Below are 19709 nucleotides of genomic sequence, written 5' to 3' on the forward strand. Positions count from 1 at the left end.
CGGATAAGTATAAATTAGCGGTAATCCACCATCTCTGGTACACATTAAGCCTGGTACACATCCAATTTTGATTGGCCAATTTGACTACTTCATTGCGGTATGAGAGCTTATTACACAATCTCAAAATCTGTAGGCCCTCTTAATGCACGGAGGCGGTAAAATTATCCAGTGATTGGCCAATCAAAATGCTCCCCCCCACTTGCGCCACACCCCAAACCCCAGTGCCTGTGTGCAGTGTAACTTCTCACCTGTCCAGCTGGCGCGACTGCCAGCCTCATCCGCCGTCATCCCTGTGCAACCAGGTGTATGCATCTGACATCACGCAATGTGTGGTACACGCCCCATGGTGGCATTCGTGGTAATGGCGCACAGGGGGATGATGGCGGGTGAGGCCGGGAATCACGTCAGCAGAACAGATGAAAATTTACACTGCACAGGACCCGGGGGGGCATTTTACATTTGGGGGGTGGCAGGCTGATTCTGGATAGATTTAATGCTGAAATCTATCAGGAATCGGTCTGCAGTGTGTGGGCAGGCAACAGATCTTTCGAGATCTGTCCATACATTGCAGGTATGGGCACCTTTACACTAGATTAGTAGCGTGTGTTACTGGGTAAAGCAAGTGTAACACATAATGCACATCACCTAGGTAACTGCACAGCACACACTATGTAATTGCCGCAGGTAACAGTAGAACTGCCATGTGCCGCCTGCACACAGCAATTTTACAGCTATTTAGTGAATATGCCTCTCAGTGTTGACAGGTCCTCATAGTTCTGCTTCTCAGCGTAAACTGAGATCAGAAGCCACAACACAGAACATTTATATCGTGCTCTTCTCCTGGCGGACTTAAAGTGCCAGAGCTGCAGCCATTAGTGGGCGCTCTATGGGCAGTAGCAGCGTTAGAGTGTCTTGCCCAAGGTCTCCTCACCGAGTAGGTGCTGGCTTACTGAACAGGAATAATCTAGATTCGAACCCTGTTCGCCTGTGTCAGAGCCCTTACCCAGTACACTATCCAGCCAGCATCCAGCCACAGAAAGGATGGGTTGGGTGTGACAAATTACCAACAGTCGATGTTCTAATCTCGTATACATCACAGGTGTAACAAACATGCTTCTATGGCCAGGGCAGTAACATTCACAGTGTGACAGTCATTAAAGGATTAGAGGAGAGCGTTTCACGCATGAGGATCCTTACCTCTTGGGCAGTAGACATCTGGGGCCCAGCGATTGCACTCGTAATTATCTCTCGCCTTTTCGCAGGTGAAGCACTTGAATCCCCCGGGGTACGGCGTTGCTGCGGAGACAATGCGGCGGCAGTCAGAAAAGCCGGATGTGTCACAAAAAGGAGATTTTTGCTGCACAACTTCACATGAAAAGAAATATGTACTTTGTAAGCCAATCGCATTAAATGTCACCGAGTTGGGCACTGAATAGAAATAACAAATGTCATTTATACCTTTAAAAAATAAAATAAAAAAAATTGTTAAGAGACTTTTTTTCACAAACTCTAGCTAGCTAGCAGGCCGACTCTTCAGGGGATAACTAAAGCAGTGAATTAAGTAATTTACAGCTGCAAGGAAAATAGTGTTATCTTCCTATCTGAATAAACTTATCTCCAGATACCATCCTACATGCGGTTTCCGCTCTACTAACAATATTCTCCTGTCTTCTTCTCTGGTCACCTCTTTTCACTCCCACTTACAAGACTTTTCTCGATCCTCTTGCCTCCTCTGGAACACTCTCCCTCAACACATCTGCCACTCACCCACACTTAGGGCTTGTTCACACTTAGAGCGATTTCTCTCTTTTTTAAAAGCGCTAGTGCAATGGTCACTTATGTGAGCGTTCTCACACAAACGATCTGCTTTCTATTGAATTGCAAATGCGGCTCCTGCATCATTTTCTGAGCGTTTGTGTTCAATAGAAAGTATAGGGAAATCGCAAAGCGCTTGAAAAAGCACTTTGATTTGCGATTTCCTGAGTGCTTTTATGAATAAATTCATTGTATTTATTAATTTCTGGGTCAAAGAGTTCACTTCCTGACTGACATTAGGAAGTGTAAAAAATCCTCGGTCCACAAAAGCGCTTAGAAAAGTGCTTTTCTAAGCGAAAAGCGCAGGGAAAAGCGCTTACCAAATCGCCAGCGTTTGCGATAGCGATGCTAATTTTAATGTGAACAAGGCCTAAAGGTACTCTTTTTAGGCACAATCTGAAAACTCAGCTCTTCGGGCAAGCATACTCTCCTACCTAGGACATTTCAGCCACTGACTACCATTTCTACCACCTCATACACAGCTTCCCCTTAACTACTGTCTTATACCTTAAACCATTTAAAAAACGCAGTGAAATCGCTAGTTCAATGATTCCTTATGGGATAGTTCATATCAGCGCGTTTCGTCCGCTTTCTGCTCAGCAAAGCTCTGCATGTACCGTTTTCGGGGAGATTTTGCTACAATGGAAGGTATAGGAAAAACACAAAATGCTCACAAATCGCTTCATCCGGCGATTGCGTTCACGCTTTTATGAATAATTATACTGTATTTATTCATTTCCGGGTGAAAGAGTTCACTTCCTGACTGACATCAGGAAGTGAAAAAACGGAATCGCTCTGCAAAAGCGCTTACAAAGAGCTTTGTACAAAATTGTAATGCGCAGTGGAGCACCGGGAGGGGAAAAAAATGAAAATCGCTGGCGTCATTTTAGATGTGAACAAAGGTTACACTGTAATATAGCCCACTTGAGCCATAGGGAAACAGACATTACCTTGCTCATCAGTTGTCCTTTCAGTTATAACTGACAGCAACTGATATATTTCAATTATAACAAAATCTTGTCAGAACTGGAAGGAATCATTGCAAGAAGAAAATGGTGAGCTTCTGAGAGGAGCTGACAGTGAGGTAAGTATGTAATATTCATTGCAGGTACATCATGTGTTTATTTTAAATCATTTTACTCAGTTCAGGTTCCCTTTAAGTGTAAAAGGACCAGTGATGGAGTAATGATAGACACTAAAATGTTGCACAATATAGCTGATTCTTTATTAGTAGTGATCTTTGCCCGAGAGGATTTGCCATATGACATGGGCACACACAAAACACACTCAGTCATCATTTATCAGCTCACTATGCTAGTACAGGTGATCTGCTCTGTCCCATCTATAGATAGCTCACAGAACACAAGTCTTACTTGATGGATAAAGGTAGACAATATCCTTGGCTGTAAAGTCCCGCGATTGAGCCAGAGTCAGCCAGTCAGCGATGTGGCTAAACAGCAGGAACCAGGCCAGAGCTGGCCACCTTTCCATTGCAGAACAGAATCCCAATCATGCAGCCATTTTTGAGCCCATCTTAATTCCTATAGAGGGAAACACAACACATAAAGGAGTTAGAATCAGATGAACACTGATGTGACACAGCTAGAAGGTTTTCACCACCCTCAATTCTATCTAACCACATCCACAGCCCAAGAGAGCTGCGGCACTCTGTGCAATGTGCAGCTCACAAACACGCTGTTATTTTAGAAATTAACAGTATTAGCATAAATTATACTGTATATAAACCTTCTAGTTTCACAGGTTTTTTTTGACTTAAAGGATATCAGATGTGAAATTAGTAACATAAACGGGGGTCACTCCATACGCATGCGCAGAGCGCTCCCTAGCACGGATGGGCAAACACTGACTAAATCATTTATAAAATAAATATTGTAAGAAAAATAAGCAATTTTATTCATTACGATATTTTCACTACAGTTGACCACAAGTAGTTCTTGTTTTTTCTGTATTGTTTGAAAGCACAATAGGACCAGAATTTTAAGAATTCCCCTTAATTTTGAGGATGAAAAGTCCCAAACTCTTACCTAAGCTGGTGTTTATCTAAACATAATACACACAACTCTACACCTTTGCAAAAGAGATTAAAACATAACTTTTTTTCCCGACCACTAAAAACCATTAGCCTGTAAAAATACGGTTTCCAAATACAGACTGAGGAAGGGAGAAAGGAGTACACAGAGCCCTGTAAAGGAAGCCAATGAGTTTAGCTTACTACATAGGTTCTCCCTATTACCCCGATAAGGTTGCTAATCAAACACACAACACCCCACCTATAAACCCTGCACGGTTCACCCTGTAATAATTAGGGACTTTGTCCGGGGTTCTACCAAAAGTGCAAAGTGCTCAGCGTGCTACATAAACATAATAAATACAATAGATCTGGTAAATAAAAAAAGTCATTGTAATGGATAGCGGAGAGGCCGACGCGGCGGTGAGCAGCATGGCGGCCGTATCCGCGTCTTAGCCGGCGGCCTCCTCTGCACGGTTACATGGTGGAGTTTTGCCTGGTCCCTCAGTTGCACATAGACTGAGGGCTACGACAGGACCTTTATGCAAGTAGAAGGGGAGTCAGCTGATCAGCCGGTCAGCTGACTCCAGTAGTGCTCCGGATTGGCTGAGTGACTGGGGCGGCGCTGTGGAGCGCTTTGAATATATATAGGACCTACCTGTCAGTTGCTCTTTGTCCGCTGTTGCAAATGCTACGTGTTAGCACTCAGACCCTTAGTCAGATCCGAAAGTGTGCTAGAACCAGCAGGAGCTGGGGATCCACACTTAGCCAGATTCTGTTGATAGCTTAAAGTACTAATTGAATTGTATTATTTGTTATGACCCTCCGCTAGCCGTGACTACTCTTCTGTCTTCTGATTCTGTGCCTTTACCTATCTGATCTAGTTGCCGACTCAGCTTATACCTCACTCTGACTCAGTCTTCTGTCTTTGTACCGTATCTGTCCGTGTGTTGCCGATCCTGCTTGTCTGACTCTTCTGCCCTCACCAGTGAGCTTAGTTCTGGTGAGGGATTCTCAGTTTAGTAATCACCTGCTCCTCAGGTTGATAGCTGCAGTACAGTCTTAATCACCTGCTCCTCAGGTTGATAGCTGCAGTACAGTCTGAATTACCTGCTCCTCAGGTGGCTAGCCAGGTGATCAGAAGCTGCAGTACAGTCTTGATCTCCTGCCCCTCAGATGATCATCTGCTGCAGTACAGTCTGAATCACCCGCTCCACGAGTGATCAGTCTACATAGTCCTACTGTGCTTCACCCGCTCCCCGGGTGAACCGATCACTAACTCTTCTGTGTCTCCAGCCTGCTGGAGTACTGTTTCCAGTGTTCTATAGAGATACCTCCCTCTACCAGGCTCCTCTGGGATAGTGGGTATCTCTATCTATATTTACTGTTGCACCAAACACTTATCTTACACCTGGGTGTCCTGTGTCTTGCTATACTTGCATTATTGGTGATTCTGCAGATCACCACATAATCAGGTATAACATCTGTATTATTGGTGATACTGCAGATCACCAATAATCAGAAAATCTGTTCTTGCTGACACCGATCGTTACAGTCATAGCCTCACTACTACATTGACAGGCTAATCTCTTTTACAAAGGTATTGAGTTGCTTGTGTTATATTGTATTAGTTCTGTTGTTGTGTTTAGCTAAATATATGTATTCATTGCTGACTAACGATATCGCGCTAAAGCTTTACAACAGAATTGTGACGGAGCGCGCCCATCCTTCACGTAGAACGCTAGTGAAACAACAGCTAATCTCCGGGATGCAGCCGACACGCGTGTTGTACTTGGCACCATTTCACAGGATGTTTTTCCAAATTAAATCCATCTAAAAAGTCCTGACAAAACACAAAGCCCCATAAACGGGTCCTGTTTATTTGTTTAGCAAGAAATCAACTCTAATGACCAGAATCCTTTGTGTCACGACCGCAGCTATTAATCCAGCTTGGAGACGCTGTACCGGGAATTACTGACTAACAGAACGCAGGATGTGCGGAATGTTATTCTGCCGGAGAAAAACAAGTGCACACCCGCGAGCGCGAGAACGCTTGTCCAGCAACTAATGAGGCTCATGTGCTCCAGCAAGGAGTCCAGCGCAACCAATCAGGGTTTAAAGAGAATCAGAGACGAAGCACCCTCATGTATTTTACCATATAAATCAGTGGGAACATGACAATAAACACCTACTCTGCTCTTTGTTTCATTCTTCTCTGCTAAATCTGCCTGTTATCAGCTCTGATAAGAATCCCGGACTGAGCATTCAGTCTGGCTTTGCTCAAGAATCTTTATAGCTGAGTCTGTCTTCTTTGATGTATTTTCAAGCCCAAGCCCGCCCCCTCCTGGCTCTGCTATAATGACTCCGCTATAATCATTCCTGACAAAGCCAGACTGAATGATCAGTCGGGATTCTTATCAGTGCTGATAACAGGCAGGCTGAGCAGTATAGGATGAAACAGTCTCTTGACAACTGTTGAACGCAAAAGGCAAGGCCATGCCTGGCTACATATCCGTAAGCAGTGGCTGGATGATGTAATGGTTAAGGGCTCTGCCTCTGACACAGGAGACCAGAGTTCAAATCTCAGCTCTGTCTGTTCAGTAAGCCAGCACCTATTCAGTAGGAGACCTTCCACTGCCTATAGAGCGTGCCCTAGTGCCCTAGTGGCTGCAGCTCTGGTGCTTTGAGTCCGCCAGGAGAAAAGCGTGATATAAATGTTATTTGTCTTGTCTAATTTTTCTCTTGGTTCGAGCATAAATGGTACATGCTAGGCTAGTTTCAGCTAGTTTCAGCTAGTAGTGTTGGTAGTATAATGGATATGTTAGTTACCTACCATACACTGAGACCTGGGTTCAAATCTCAGCCACGGTTAGTAAGCTGGTTTTTGAAATACTGGAATTCCTTGGCAAATGAGACCATTTTCCCTCCGGTAGGAGGGAGAAGGGAATAGGTAGAAGGGTAGGAGGGTGGAGGCAGAACTCTTGGAACATGTTTTCTATCATTATTTTAGCCAGTAGAAATTTTTCTAAAATTTGAAGTTCGCCTCCCCATTGAAGTGAATTGCGGTTCGTGAACAGATTTCCAATAGATTTCAGAATGGGCCATCGATCTGCTGCCAGCAGCACATCAACCTAGATTTTCCATTCTGTCAGATAGATCAAATCGATTGAAATCGGACACAAATCGATCAATCGATGGCTGAAATCGACCACTGTATGGGCCCCTTTCGGAAGTATGAAGCTGAATGGACATAGTTTGATGCCACTTGGGTAATGTAATTATTAGAGCAAGTAGGTGAAAATCCGGTACACCTCGGACACTAGGATAGTGCTGGAACTAGGCGACTGGACCCATATAGACAGCAGAAAGGAGGACGTTCTGCACAGAATCCATGGTTTAATGGAATCCCAGCTTTATTGCTACAGGTAAAAGCCGTACAGCCTGGAAGCTGACATGTTTCGGACTCACATGTCCTTATTCATAGCATAGATTAAGGACCTGTGAGTCTGAAACATGTCAGCTACCAGGCTATACGGCTTTTACCTGGATCAATAACGCTGGGATTCCATTAAACCATGGATTCTGTGCGGAACGTCCTCCTTTCTGCTCAATGTTTACTTATTGCTATACATTTTCTTACCACCTGATGATTTCCGGGACTTGGGTGGTCATCTTGAAGAGACCGGGAGAATCCTGGTTCAAGGTGATATTCCACCTAATTGTTTTCTGTTATTATTATTATTTAGTATTTATATAGCGCCATCATATTACGCAGCGCTGTACAGAGTATACTGTCTTCTCACTTAACTGTCCCTCAGAGGGGCTCACAATCTAATTCCTGCCATAGTCTTATGTCTATGTATATATTGTGTAGTGTATGTATCATAGTCTAGGGCCAATTTTAGGGGGGCGCCAATTAACTTATCTGTATGTTTTTGGGATGTGGGAGGAAACCGGAGTACCCGGAGGAAACCCACACAGACTCGGGGAGAACATACAAACTCCTTGCAGATGTTGACCTGGCTGGGATACGAACCAAGACCCAGCCCTGCAAGGCGAGAGCGCTAACCACTACGCCACCGTGCTGCCCTAACTATCTGTTTAATAGTTAGGATTACCAATCATAGATAAATAAAGCTCTCTGCGAGAGATACGGATGGCCTTCCGTGCTATTTTATTATTGTTATTTAGACTATGTACACTTTTTGCACCTCTCTCCATGCAAATTATTTTTGATATACCAATTATTATACAGCAAAGTGTAATGCTAGGAACACATGATGTGTTTTTTTGGCCGATTTTCCATTCGATCGGTTTTTCCGGTCGATTTCGCGCTCAATTCTCTTATCTTTTTTTTATTCATTTCCATTCACTTCTATGAGAAGTTGACCAGAAAAACGATCGAAAATAATATCGGACATGACAGAAATTATCTATCGAACCATCTATAGGTGACCACACACCATACAATTTTTTACATATCTGTTCAATTTAAGAATTGCAATCAATTTTTCTGACTGATTGTAACATTTCAAAAACATGACCAATGTACCACACACCTACCGGTATGTTCAATTTTTCCCCAATTATGATAAAAATGATTGGAAACTGAGAAAATTGCTTGGGTGTGTATATTAATAAATTAACAATCAAACACACACCATACAATCTTTAGAGTAATTGCAGAAAAATATCTGGCATTCCGGATAGATAAAAATCGAAAAAAAGCGGGAAATCCGATCGGATTTTTCAGTCGAATTAAAAAAAAAAAAAAAAGCTTTTCGACTTTTTCGGGAGATCCGATCGTTTTTATCGATCATTTTATTGTATCGTGTGTGGCCACGTTAACACAAAATTGTGTGTTGTGTTCCTAGCATAACTCTCAATTATTTGTTAACTTTGTACTACCCTTTGGCTATCTCTTCGTTATATCTGGTTATCTTGATGTCTGCTGTATCTCTTGTGGCTTTCTTCAATAAAACTTATTGAAACTAAATCTGGAAAATAAAGTCTTGGCTAAGATTACACAATGGGCTTGATTCACTAAAGTGTGATAACTGTTATTACAGCCCCTTCGGATGAGTTTTGCCGCGTTTTCACACGTAACTGTTTGCGCACGCAAATTTTCACGTTCAAGCGTTAACGTGAATTTTAACATGCGATAACCTTAGGTTAATGCGAGGGTTAACACGTGAACTCGTAGATTATCGTGCGCTAAAATTTTCATTAGCACGTGAACGCGAAAACTTGCATAAAGGGGCTATAATAACAGTTATCACACTTTAGTGAATCAAGCCCCATGAGCGCTGTATAACGCCCCTGCAACATAAAGTACATTATTACATTTGGTATGGAAGTGTCCAATAATTTCCAGTTTTTGGGAAGTGGTTTTGGAATACATCAATAAGATTATTGGTGCTAGTGTTATATGGGATCCTTCTTCTGTGTTGTTGCATAACACGGCAAAATCTATTATGGCCTGTTAGGCCTAGTGCACACCAGAGCGTTTCGGCTGCAGTTTGCGATCCGCTTGCGGGAGCGGATCCGCTTGGGTAATGTATTTCAATGGGCTGGTGCACACCAGAGCGGGAGGCGTTTTGCAGAACCGCATACTCCCGGGCTGCTGCAGATTTTGGATTGCGGATGCGTTTCTGCCTCAATGTTAAGTATAGGAAAACCGCAAACCGCTCTGAAAAACGGCACTTCAGAGCGGTTTGCCAGACGTTTTTTGTTACAGTAGCTGTTCAGTAACAGCTTTACTGTAACAATACATGAAATCTACTATACCAAAACCGCTAGACAAAACCGCAAAACGCTAGCTGAAACGCTACAGAAAAAGAAGAAAAAGCGTTTCAAAATCTGCTAGCATTTTGCAGATCTGCTAGCAGGTTTTGGTGTGCACCAGCCCATAGAGATCATTGGTTCCTCAATTATTGATTGCTGCTAAAAGTTTGATTCCAGTTAAGTGGAGATGTCGGGATCCTCCAACCCTTAAGGAGACTCAGAGATGAGTCTCACTAAAGTTTTTTTACTTACCCGGGGCTTCCTCCAGCCCCATAAGCATGGATGTGTCCGTCGCCACCCTCCTACGATGTCCCGTTCAGCCGCGGACCTTCTGCGCATGCGTGGACCTTCTGCACAAGCGCAGAAGGCCCTGGCTGACGTCGCTCAGTCAGACTAAGTCCGACAGAGCCTCTATGGCAAATTCTATACCTGCATTTAAAGAGGGCTTATATGCTTTCCTTGCGTTGAAAGACATCCATGGCTACAATTACTAGGTAATACCCAATGAAGTTGATCCAGGGATTTTATCTGATTGCCATCTGGAGTTAGGAAGGAATTTTTTACCTTTTGGGGCTAATTGGACCATGCCTTGTAAGGGTTGTTCCCCTTCCTCTGGATCAACAGGGATATGTGAGGGAGCAGGCTGGTGTTGTACTTTGTTCTCTGGTTGAACTCGATGGATGTATGTCTTTTTTCAACCCAAGTAACTATGTAAGCTTACTGGCGGTTGACTGCGGGAGAACGGCGGCGCTGAGGAGGACGGCGAGGGACACATCCATGCTTATGGGGCTGGAGGAAGCCCCGGGTAAGTAAAAAAACTGCAGTGAGACTCATCTCTGAGTCTCTGTAACCTCCCTGGTGGTATGATAATTTCCAGATTACTCTTCCAAAAGCGGTGCAATTTTTTCACAAGATTTCAGACCCTAAAAATCATATTGCCTGATAGATCTGTGGCAGCCCTGCACATTATTCACCTCTGATAGTACCAACTCGGGATTACTGCTCTGAACTGTGGATTTCCGTCCCGAGCCTGACTTGGGGTTACAGCTAGGGAGGTTAAGGATTGGGTGGGAAAAGTTAATATATTGAAAGATGCGGAGAATCAGGTTGCTCTTCAGCAGGATAGACTAGAGGTGTTTAATGATAAATGGGATCGTTGGTTCGTGTTTCAGAACTCGGCTGAGTATGGAATTATGATGAGGGTGAAGGGGAGGAGTCTCTTTTTGGGGAATTGTGATTTTTGTTATTGATGGGCGGGATGATTCATCAGTTTTTTTGACTACTATAATATGAGATTTTTTTTTATATAGACGATTAAAGGGGGAGGAGAGGGGGAGTTGTCTTTTGTTTGATATGGGTTTTGTTAATAGGAATATGGGAGAAAATGGAGATGATTGTTGATGGTATCTTACTGTTTTTGTGGATGCATTCCTTTTTCTTCCAATAAAATTAAATTATATGAAAAAAGTATAACGCCTCTGCGACAATGCAGGCATAGTGCAGATATAGCATCTAAAATTGCATAGTAACATATAATCGATAAACAGAGGCACCAATAAGGATAAAATACACTAAAAAAATGTTTAAACAGGGAGGACTTACCTCTCACTTAAAGGGACTCCGGGCAGTGCAGAAACTATGGAAAGTTGCATACCATTTTGAAACTCTCTTTCTCCTCTTTCCAACGATATATAAACCGCCGCCCTACGCCTTTTAGTTTTCGCTATTTCGCGGCAAATGCGATTTCGATCGCGAAAATTACGAAAACTAAAAGGCGTAGGGCAGCGGTTTAGGTGTCATTGGAAAGAGGAGAAAGAGAGCTTCAAAATGGTATGCAACTTTCCATAGTTACTTGTATTACACAGGACGGCACTTTCCCCAAAGTCGGCAGCTGAATGGAGCTGCTGACACTGGGGAAAGTGTCGTCCTGTGTAATACAAGTAACTATGGAAAGTTGCATACCATTTTGAAGCTCTCTTTCTCCTCTTTCCAATGACACCTAAACCGCTGCCCTAGGCCTTTTAGTTTTCGTAATTTGATTACGACTTTGATCGCGAAAATAGCGAAAACTAAAAGGCGTAGTGCGGCGGTTTATATATCGTTGGAAAGAGGAGAAAGAGAGCTTCAAAATGGTATGCAACTTTCCATAGTTTCTGCACTGAGTCCCTTTAAAGAAACTATTTCTGTTTATTGAACAATTAATTAAAGAATCTTGAATAAAATAAAGAATCTTTTAGAGCAAAGAAGAAATGCTGAGTTTCTTACCACTAGACACCTTTATGTGAGAAAACGCGGAAAAGCCGCTGCAGGTGCTCAGAGCAAGGCGGCTGACTCCGCGTCTAACGCGGCAGTTTGCGCACATAGGCCTACACCTGCTAGTATGGCCGAACGCGGAGAAACCGCCGCATGTCCTGAGAACAAGACTACTGATTCCGCGTCCAAAGCGGCGGTATGCACGCATAGGCCTACATCTGTCAGTTTGGCCGAACGCGGAGAAACGGCCGCATGCTCTGATAGCGGTGTGGCTGGTTCCGCGTCCAGCGCGGTGGGTGGTATACAACACATGGCTGGTGTGGCTGGGACTGATAGTCCACACAGGTTCAGAAGGACGCGCGCGTGCGCGTTGAGAGGCAGAGCTTTAATGACAGCCAGAAGAGAGTTAGCTGACCAAGTTGGTCAGCTGACAATCCAACCAGTTCCCATTGGTCCAGCACTTAGGGGAGGCGCTGGAGAGCGTTGTACTATATATACTAGGTGCTGGTCATTCTCTGGTTGTCTGCCGTTTCGATCAATACGTGGAAGCACTCAGACCTTTTTGTCAGTATCTGTGTTATTCTCTAGACCAGTTCTAGGGTGTTGATGATCAAGGACCTCACACCCCAGACTAGGAAAACTGTATATTACCTGTATTATTCTCTAGACCAGTTCCAGGGTGTTGATGATCACGGACCTCACACCCAGATTAGGGACTTGTATTACCATTCTGTTATACTTCAGACTAGTTCCAGGGTGTTGATGATCACGGAGCTCACACCAAGACTAGGCATTGTTTATTATCTGTTATGACCTTCTGCTTTCCTGACCACTCTTCTGATTACTGATTTGGTACTTCGCTATACCTGATACTCTGTTGGCAAACCCTGCGTGTTTTAGGATTACCGAATCAGTCTTCTGTCTGTGTACCTTATCTGTCTGTGTGTTGACGACCTGGCTTGCCCGACCTCGAGAGCTATCTCTCCAGTTAAGAGATAGTTCACATATCTGTTAGTGACACCCCCCTTGGTGTCACTCACACTCTGGTCCTTCCTATTCCCAGTCTGGTCACTCCCTTGGGAGTTCTCTGACCATAGGAAGGAACTTGTTCTTTGTGCAGTATCCTCTACTGCCTCATCACCTGCTTGGCAGGTGCGGTCCTCAAAGTATTACTGTTGCACCAAACACTCTTATCACTCAGGTGTCCAGAGGTTAGTAATATATCTGATTATCGGTGATACTGCAGATCATCAATAATCAGGTATATATCTGCATTTTTGGTGATATTGCAGATCACCAATAATCAGATCCTCTCTGTGTTACACCGATCGTTACACTTTAGTGAGAGGTATATGGAGGCAGTCATATTTTTTTCATTTTGAACAATACTAGTTGCCTGGCCGCCTGCTGATCTTTCATGTATCAGTTGTGTCTGAATCACACACCTGTAAGTACTTTGGTCAGAGCACCTGAACTACAGGCTTGTTTGGGGGTCTATGTGTAAGAGTATTGGAGGCGGAGGATCAGCACTACAGCCAGACAATCTGCATTGTTTAAAATGAAATAAATACAGTGTGGCGGTATCCATATCCTTCTTACTTCAGGTGTCCTTTAAAGAGATCTGTACTGTCCGATTTGTACAATATAAATCATACCAATTGAGTCACTGATCTCCTGGATCCCTCTCTGCCGTTTCTGCCGTTCCCCGCCGGGATCCTGGCTTTTAAATCACCAGTTTTAGGCAGTGTTTACAAACAAAAAAACATGGCCGCTAACACCAGGAAGTGATGTTTGTAATATATATATATATATATATATATATATATATACATATACATATACATATATATACATATACATATATATATATATATATATATATATATATATATATACTACAAGTTTTTATTACATAGTGAATTATCTGCACTCCAGTCTGGGATTCTCACAGTTTCTCAGCATGTGACAGGCAGCTCCCTCCCCCCTCAGCCTTACAAACTGCAAACTGCATGACACAGACAAGCTGACACTGAGAGCAGAGACTGAGGAGTAAACAAAGCACACAGAGCCTGGAGGGGGCGTGCATAACTTGTATTCATTACAACAGAGGCAGCCCCTTCCTCCCTGGGTCGACAAAGCTTGACAAAGAAAAAATTAGATATATTACAGAGACAGTGCAACTAGAAAAGGCTGCAGTAATCCAGACCACATTAGGACAGGTATAGAAGAAATAAGGCTGAAAATGTTGTTACTGAGCCTCTTTAAAGCAAATTAGTTAACACTAATCTAGGTTTTCCTTGCCTTCCTCTAGATCACCCGGTGCTACAGGATTGTTCATGTGTATTAGATGCACATTTTCATCTTATATAAAGATGTAGCTCTGACCTCCTGATCAAACATTCTGAGGTCTCATTCAGTTTACATTTTGGAATGTGCCACCTATAGCTTCTGCAACAACACATCATAATTATTTGACCACTAGGTGGAACCTTTCTACTGGCCATACAGGAAAGTAATCTGAAAAGTCTCAGAACAAGCTCTTGTGGTTACAAGGCTGGCAGTTCAATGTTTCCTTTTCCAAAGAGTAAAAGTCTTTATAGTGATTCCCTAAAGCAACAAAGAGCTGTAAAAGTGAAGTGGTTTTCACTCCAATCATCCAATCATGTGCAGAATAAACAAGGAAGCTGTCATGATTGGGTGCTTGCAAGAACACGCCCCCTCTTCACTACACATGCCTCTGTACACATCACATTGGGTTGATGAAGATGCTGGTAAATTCATATTAGGGTGTTACTTACTGAGCCTTAAAGAAGGTCATCTGGTATATCCTCCCCACCATGTAGTCATTCAGCCCTGCCTGTTGCTCATGTCTTCAGCTCTCCATAAAGAATGAAGAATCCACATTATATAGTCCAGCTCTGAGCGTGCGTCCACAGTCTGAAACACAAACAGGTCTATCAATCTTTACAGTCTGTATATGAAAATAAGAGTTACAGATTACCCAGCAAGCTCATGGTGAACCAGAACTCCTAGGAGTGTGTAAGGGGCTACAGAGAACCCAAAAGCCCTCTTACTAAAATGTTTTGCAAAACAAAAGTTTGGCTTCTTAAAACAGAAGGTATTTGCAATTATTCAGGTTGGAGTGAGCATTTGTCCCCACAATTCATCACTGCTGAATATGCAAATCATCCCTTTGTTGTCCCTGTAAGCTAGCCACACCTCCAGAACCGCTGGAATGCAATGATGTGTCAGCTTGTTAATATTACAATTAATTAATTAATATTACAGAGCCACAATAATCCAACGTGCATACAGATTGTTTCGGATTGGTTGATCCTCATTAATGCACGGCATGGATTAATTTGGCTCTATGGGGTAGGACTTGAAATCCTCCGAGGTACAGAGTACCCAGCAAGCTCATTGTGATCCAGAATGCCTAGTAGTGTGTAAGGGGCTGCAAAGGACCAAAAAGCCAAAAAGGATGATTTGCAAATTCAGCAGTGATGCATTGTGGGAGACATCATATGCTCACTTCAACCTTGAATTATCGCAAATACCTTCTGTTTTAAAGCTAACGGGAGTCTTATTTATAAAAAAAAAGAAACCAGATACCTACCTAAGGAGAGGGAAGGCTCTGGGTCCTAATGAGCCTTTCCTCTCCTCTACTGGTGCCCTCGGTGCAGCGCTAGCTTCCCCATTTAAATCCCCCACACGGTGGACATAAGTCTTCGAGAGCCGAGTCCCCCTGAAGACAGGCGACTTCATATTGCACATGCGCTAATGAGAGAGAGAGAGAGAGAGAGGGGGTCACTTGCACTTGCGCAGTATGGAGCAGCCCATCTTCGGGAGCACTCAGGCTCCCGAAGACTTCCCTTCGGCATCGGAGAGAGCAGTATTTGACTAATTTAGCTATGGGGGATCCAGCGCTGGAACGGGTACTGGGAGAGGAGAGGGAAGGCTCATTAGGACCCAGAGCCTTCCCTCTACTTAGGTAAGCATCTGGCTTTCTTCAAAAAGCGTTTTCCACTGACTTTAAGAAGGCAAATTTGTTTTATGTGAAAATAAAAGCATCAAACAAAAACAGAAGAAAGCAGGAAGGATCTCTGCAAATAAAATAGAAGTTTTTCTGAACAAAGTGGAACATAGGCAAGGACCTCTCTCTCACGTTTCATTGCTTATCATGTTTATCAAAACTAAGTACTATTATTAATGTCATCATTATTATGAAGCGTATATATATATATATATATATATATATATATATATATATATATATATATATATATATATATATATATTATTATTATTATATTACAGAACACATGTAATAATTCACAATCAGGCCATTCTGCAGATCAAAATGCTCACAAAATCAGCAATTTTCTTTGTATGCGTTGACACCCACTATAGCGTCCCGTTACCGCGGTAACGCATGTAACGATATGCGCTTCGGCCTGCCAACTCCGAGTCGGAAAAAACAAAACTAGCTGGTGGAGGGGGACCAGAGGATCCATGAGTGATGTCGAGGGCACAGGATGGCTGCAGGGGACTGGTAAAAGACCCAGGTAAGTGAAACTCATTTTTTTATAGGGTTTAGGTTCCCTTTAAATATGCAGGCCAACAATGTGGCTCATTATTACAAAAAAAAAAAAAAAAAAAAAAAACAACACAACCTTCACCTCTTCTTTTTACATTTAAAAGTTTAGCAGAGGCTTTTATTATCCTACTTCTTCCTACTTCCTGGGCCTGCCCGACTGCAGACATTTGAGGCAGATAAGGACTTCTGTAATTATTTTATTGCACACATTAGCAAAAAGCTTTCATCAGCAAGGGAAGGGGGAAATATTTGTCACTATGCTTCGAAGAGCTTAGAGAAGTCACAGAAGCTATCTTTATACCTTCTCCTGGATAAATAAGGGCAGAGAGAAGGGGAGGGGTGAACATGGCAACTCCTATAGCTATTAGAAACCAGGAAACAAAAAAAGTAGTGCTTAGTTCTCTTTAACTAGAAATGGAGCTACAGGAACCAGCCAGTCAAGTATTTTACACATATTTATTGCCAAAGGTACAGGCATGCAAGGTACAGAACTTAGTGCATTGCTAATTAATACTAATTCACCATCTTCGGCATTATAACATTGGGAGTAGGCTGAACCAGGGCTATAAAGTGTAATACTGTACTAATGAGTAGAGGATCAGCAGTGTGTCTGGGAGAGTTTATAGTTGCCTAGCGTTCCACTGTAAAGTGTAACTAATGAAAAAGTTTCGGGCCCGTCATACGAAGTTACATCTTCATCTTCCCCCTCTGTGCTGACGCTGCGGGTCTGGTTGTAAAACAAACAACACGCCGCTAGTTATGGGATTAACCACATCCAGAGAAACACCACAATGATCATCTGTTACATGGCGGTCTCTGGGCAGACGTCAGCTCATGTTGCCAAGAGCCCGGGCGGCGGGAATGCAGTAACATGCTGATGAGATTGTCTCAAGGCCGGCCGAGGTCTCTCCACAAAGGCCGGGGTGTCTTCTCTATAGCAATCTGCAGCAACGCAACAACAATTGTGTCCACTTTATAGGCCACAAGGCAAACCTATCATACAGCTCCCTGCTGGTATCTCGTGAGGAGAGCTACTCCTACAGACAAACCCAAATCAGGAAAAAAAGGGCACAGGAGCCCTTGTGAAAAAAACGGCACCATCATATGCGCCTATTATGATGGCCGCAATATGCGGCAAAGAACGTAAATTTCGGCGCCTTTGGCAAGCGAGGTGAGTTTCAGCGCTCGATAGAATCGCGGGCATTGGGGGCTTGCGGAAATGCAAGTTGCAGCATTGCATAGCGGAGAGGCTACTGTAAGCAACAAAAAAAAAAGTTTCACTTACCTGGGGCTTCTAACGCCCCCCGCAGACTTCCTGTGCTCGCGCCCGACAAAACAATCCTCTGGTCCCCAGCCGCGGCTCTCTTCTTTTTTTTGCAACTTAATTGTCGCATACCACTGCGCCGTTGCTGCGCATCCTGCAACTAATAACACCCCCCCTGGCAAGCAACTAATTACCCTGTATGATGAGCTGACAGGAGGCAGTGCTGTGCATGTGCTGTACACTCAATTAAGGGGGATGTGCAAGCGCAGAAGTAAATGTTTGCTGCTTTGATAAGTATTTTATTTTTTATTCTATTTAAATTTATATAGCACCAACACATTACACAGCGCTGTACAGAGTATATTGTCTTGTCATTAACTGTCCCTTGGAGGGGCTCACAGTCTAATTCCTACCATAGTCATATGTCTATGTATGTATCGTGTAGTGCATGTACCGTAGTCTAGGGCTGATTTTAAGGGGAAGCCAATTAACTTATCTGTATGATTTTGAGACGTGGGAGGAAGCCAGATTGTCCGGAGGAAAGCTGCACAGACACAGGTAAAACTTATAAACTCCTTGCAGATGTATGTTGACCTGGCTCGGATTTGAAACGGGGACCAAGCACTGCAAGGTGAGAGCGCTAACCACTATGCCACCATGCTGCCCATGTATGCTAGGATGCTAGGAAGTCAGAACACTGAAAATCCTACCTGGATTAAAGGCGCATAATTAAGAGTCAAAGACTATCGGTGTGCAGATGAATCTGGGGACTGTGGAACAGGAAAGGCACTTTCCTGACACATCGATCGCGTAATCAGCTCACTTGTTATTTCCTCCATCTACAATTTAACACGTTTGACAGTCTGTCATGAAGAAGAGATTACGGCAGCGACTTCTGTTTATTCTGCGATTAGCAGCTTAATTAGCAGGAAGGAATTAGCAGGAATTTCATTCACCGTGCAATAAGCACAAAAAACCCTCAACATTATAAATTCTAAGCCTAAAGTAAACTTCTCACTTCATTCATCAAAACAAAAACGGTCCCCGCTACATATCGAAGATTCACTACACATAATAGATTTGCTTCTTAAAGTGAACCTGAACCAAGTAAAATTATTTCAAATAAACACATGATGTACCTGCAAATGAATATTGCATACTTACCTCGCTGTCAGTTCCTCTCAGAAGCTCACCATTTTGCTTCCAGTTCTGATAGGATTTTGTCAGAACTGAAATATATCAGTTGCTGTCAGTTATATATCAGTTGCTGTTAGTTATAACTGAAAGGACAACTGATAAGCAAGGTAATATGCATGTTCCCCTATGGCTCAAGTGAGTGATATTACAGTTTAACAGTGAGCTGACCAGGAAAGCTGTTATGGGGCAATGGCCACTTTCAAAATGGGGGACTGAGAGTGCCGTCGATCGCAGTGGAAAAACAGGATGCAGGAGAGGAGAAAGAGATTGATGAGTAGACTACATGGAAGGTAAGTATGACGCGTGTATGTTTATTTTGACTTTTGGACCGAAAGGGTACAGGGTAGGCATTTCCCTCTCCATAGATAAGTATAGTAATAATAGGTATAATAATAACAAATCATTAAAAATAAAAGTCCAGTCCTGTCCTTAAGTGAATCCTCACAACTGTCCGGACTTGTTCTACCCATCTGCTGTCATAACCCCCTCCTGTATCTCTGCTAACACAGAATTATCGCATTAGTCGCGCTGCTGCTCATTCTGCGGGAATGAAAATTAGCCAACTGCTCTTTTCCTCACAAATTTTGGGCTTTTTTGGGGGGAGGGGGGTAAAGTTCAGACAAACAAATCCACCTTCCAGCACAAAAGAGAGATAGTCTTGCTCAGCGTTGGCATTACAGGAACGTAGTCATTAGAATTGGATTACTGACGCTAATCCCCCCTCCCGGCAAATGTCTGCTTCCAAACAGCTCTCTCCCAGGCTTGTCACA

At 43.2% G+C, this 19709-nt stretch overlaps 1 protein-coding gene across 2 annotated transcripts in view; it reads right to left on the bottom strand.

Moving 5' to 3' along the window:
• Positions 1-19709, bottom strand: part of LYPD6 (LY6/PLAUR domain containing 6) — a 104013-nt gene that overhangs the window by 38355 nt on the left and 45949 nt on the right. For both annotated transcript variants that reach the window (XM_068245838.1, XM_068245839.1), the window contains exons 2-4: positions 14680-14818; positions 3189-3356; positions 1198-1296 (exon numbers count right to left, since the gene is read on the bottom strand). In XM_068245838.1, coding sequence (XP_068101939.1) covers positions 1198-1296; positions 3189-3306 — 217 coding nt within the window. In that variant the 5' untranslated portion in view covers positions 3307-3356; positions 14680-14818. The remainder of the gene's footprint in view (positions 1-1197; positions 1297-3188; positions 3357-14679; positions 14819-19709) is intronic.

The sequence above is a fragment of the Hyperolius riggenbachi genome, chromosome 7 (assembly GCF_040937935.1).
Source record: "Hyperolius riggenbachi isolate aHypRig1 chromosome 7, aHypRig1.pri, whole genome shotgun sequence".
Taxonomy (NCBI): domain Eukaryota; kingdom Metazoa; phylum Chordata; class Amphibia; order Anura; family Hyperoliidae; genus Hyperolius; species Hyperolius riggenbachi.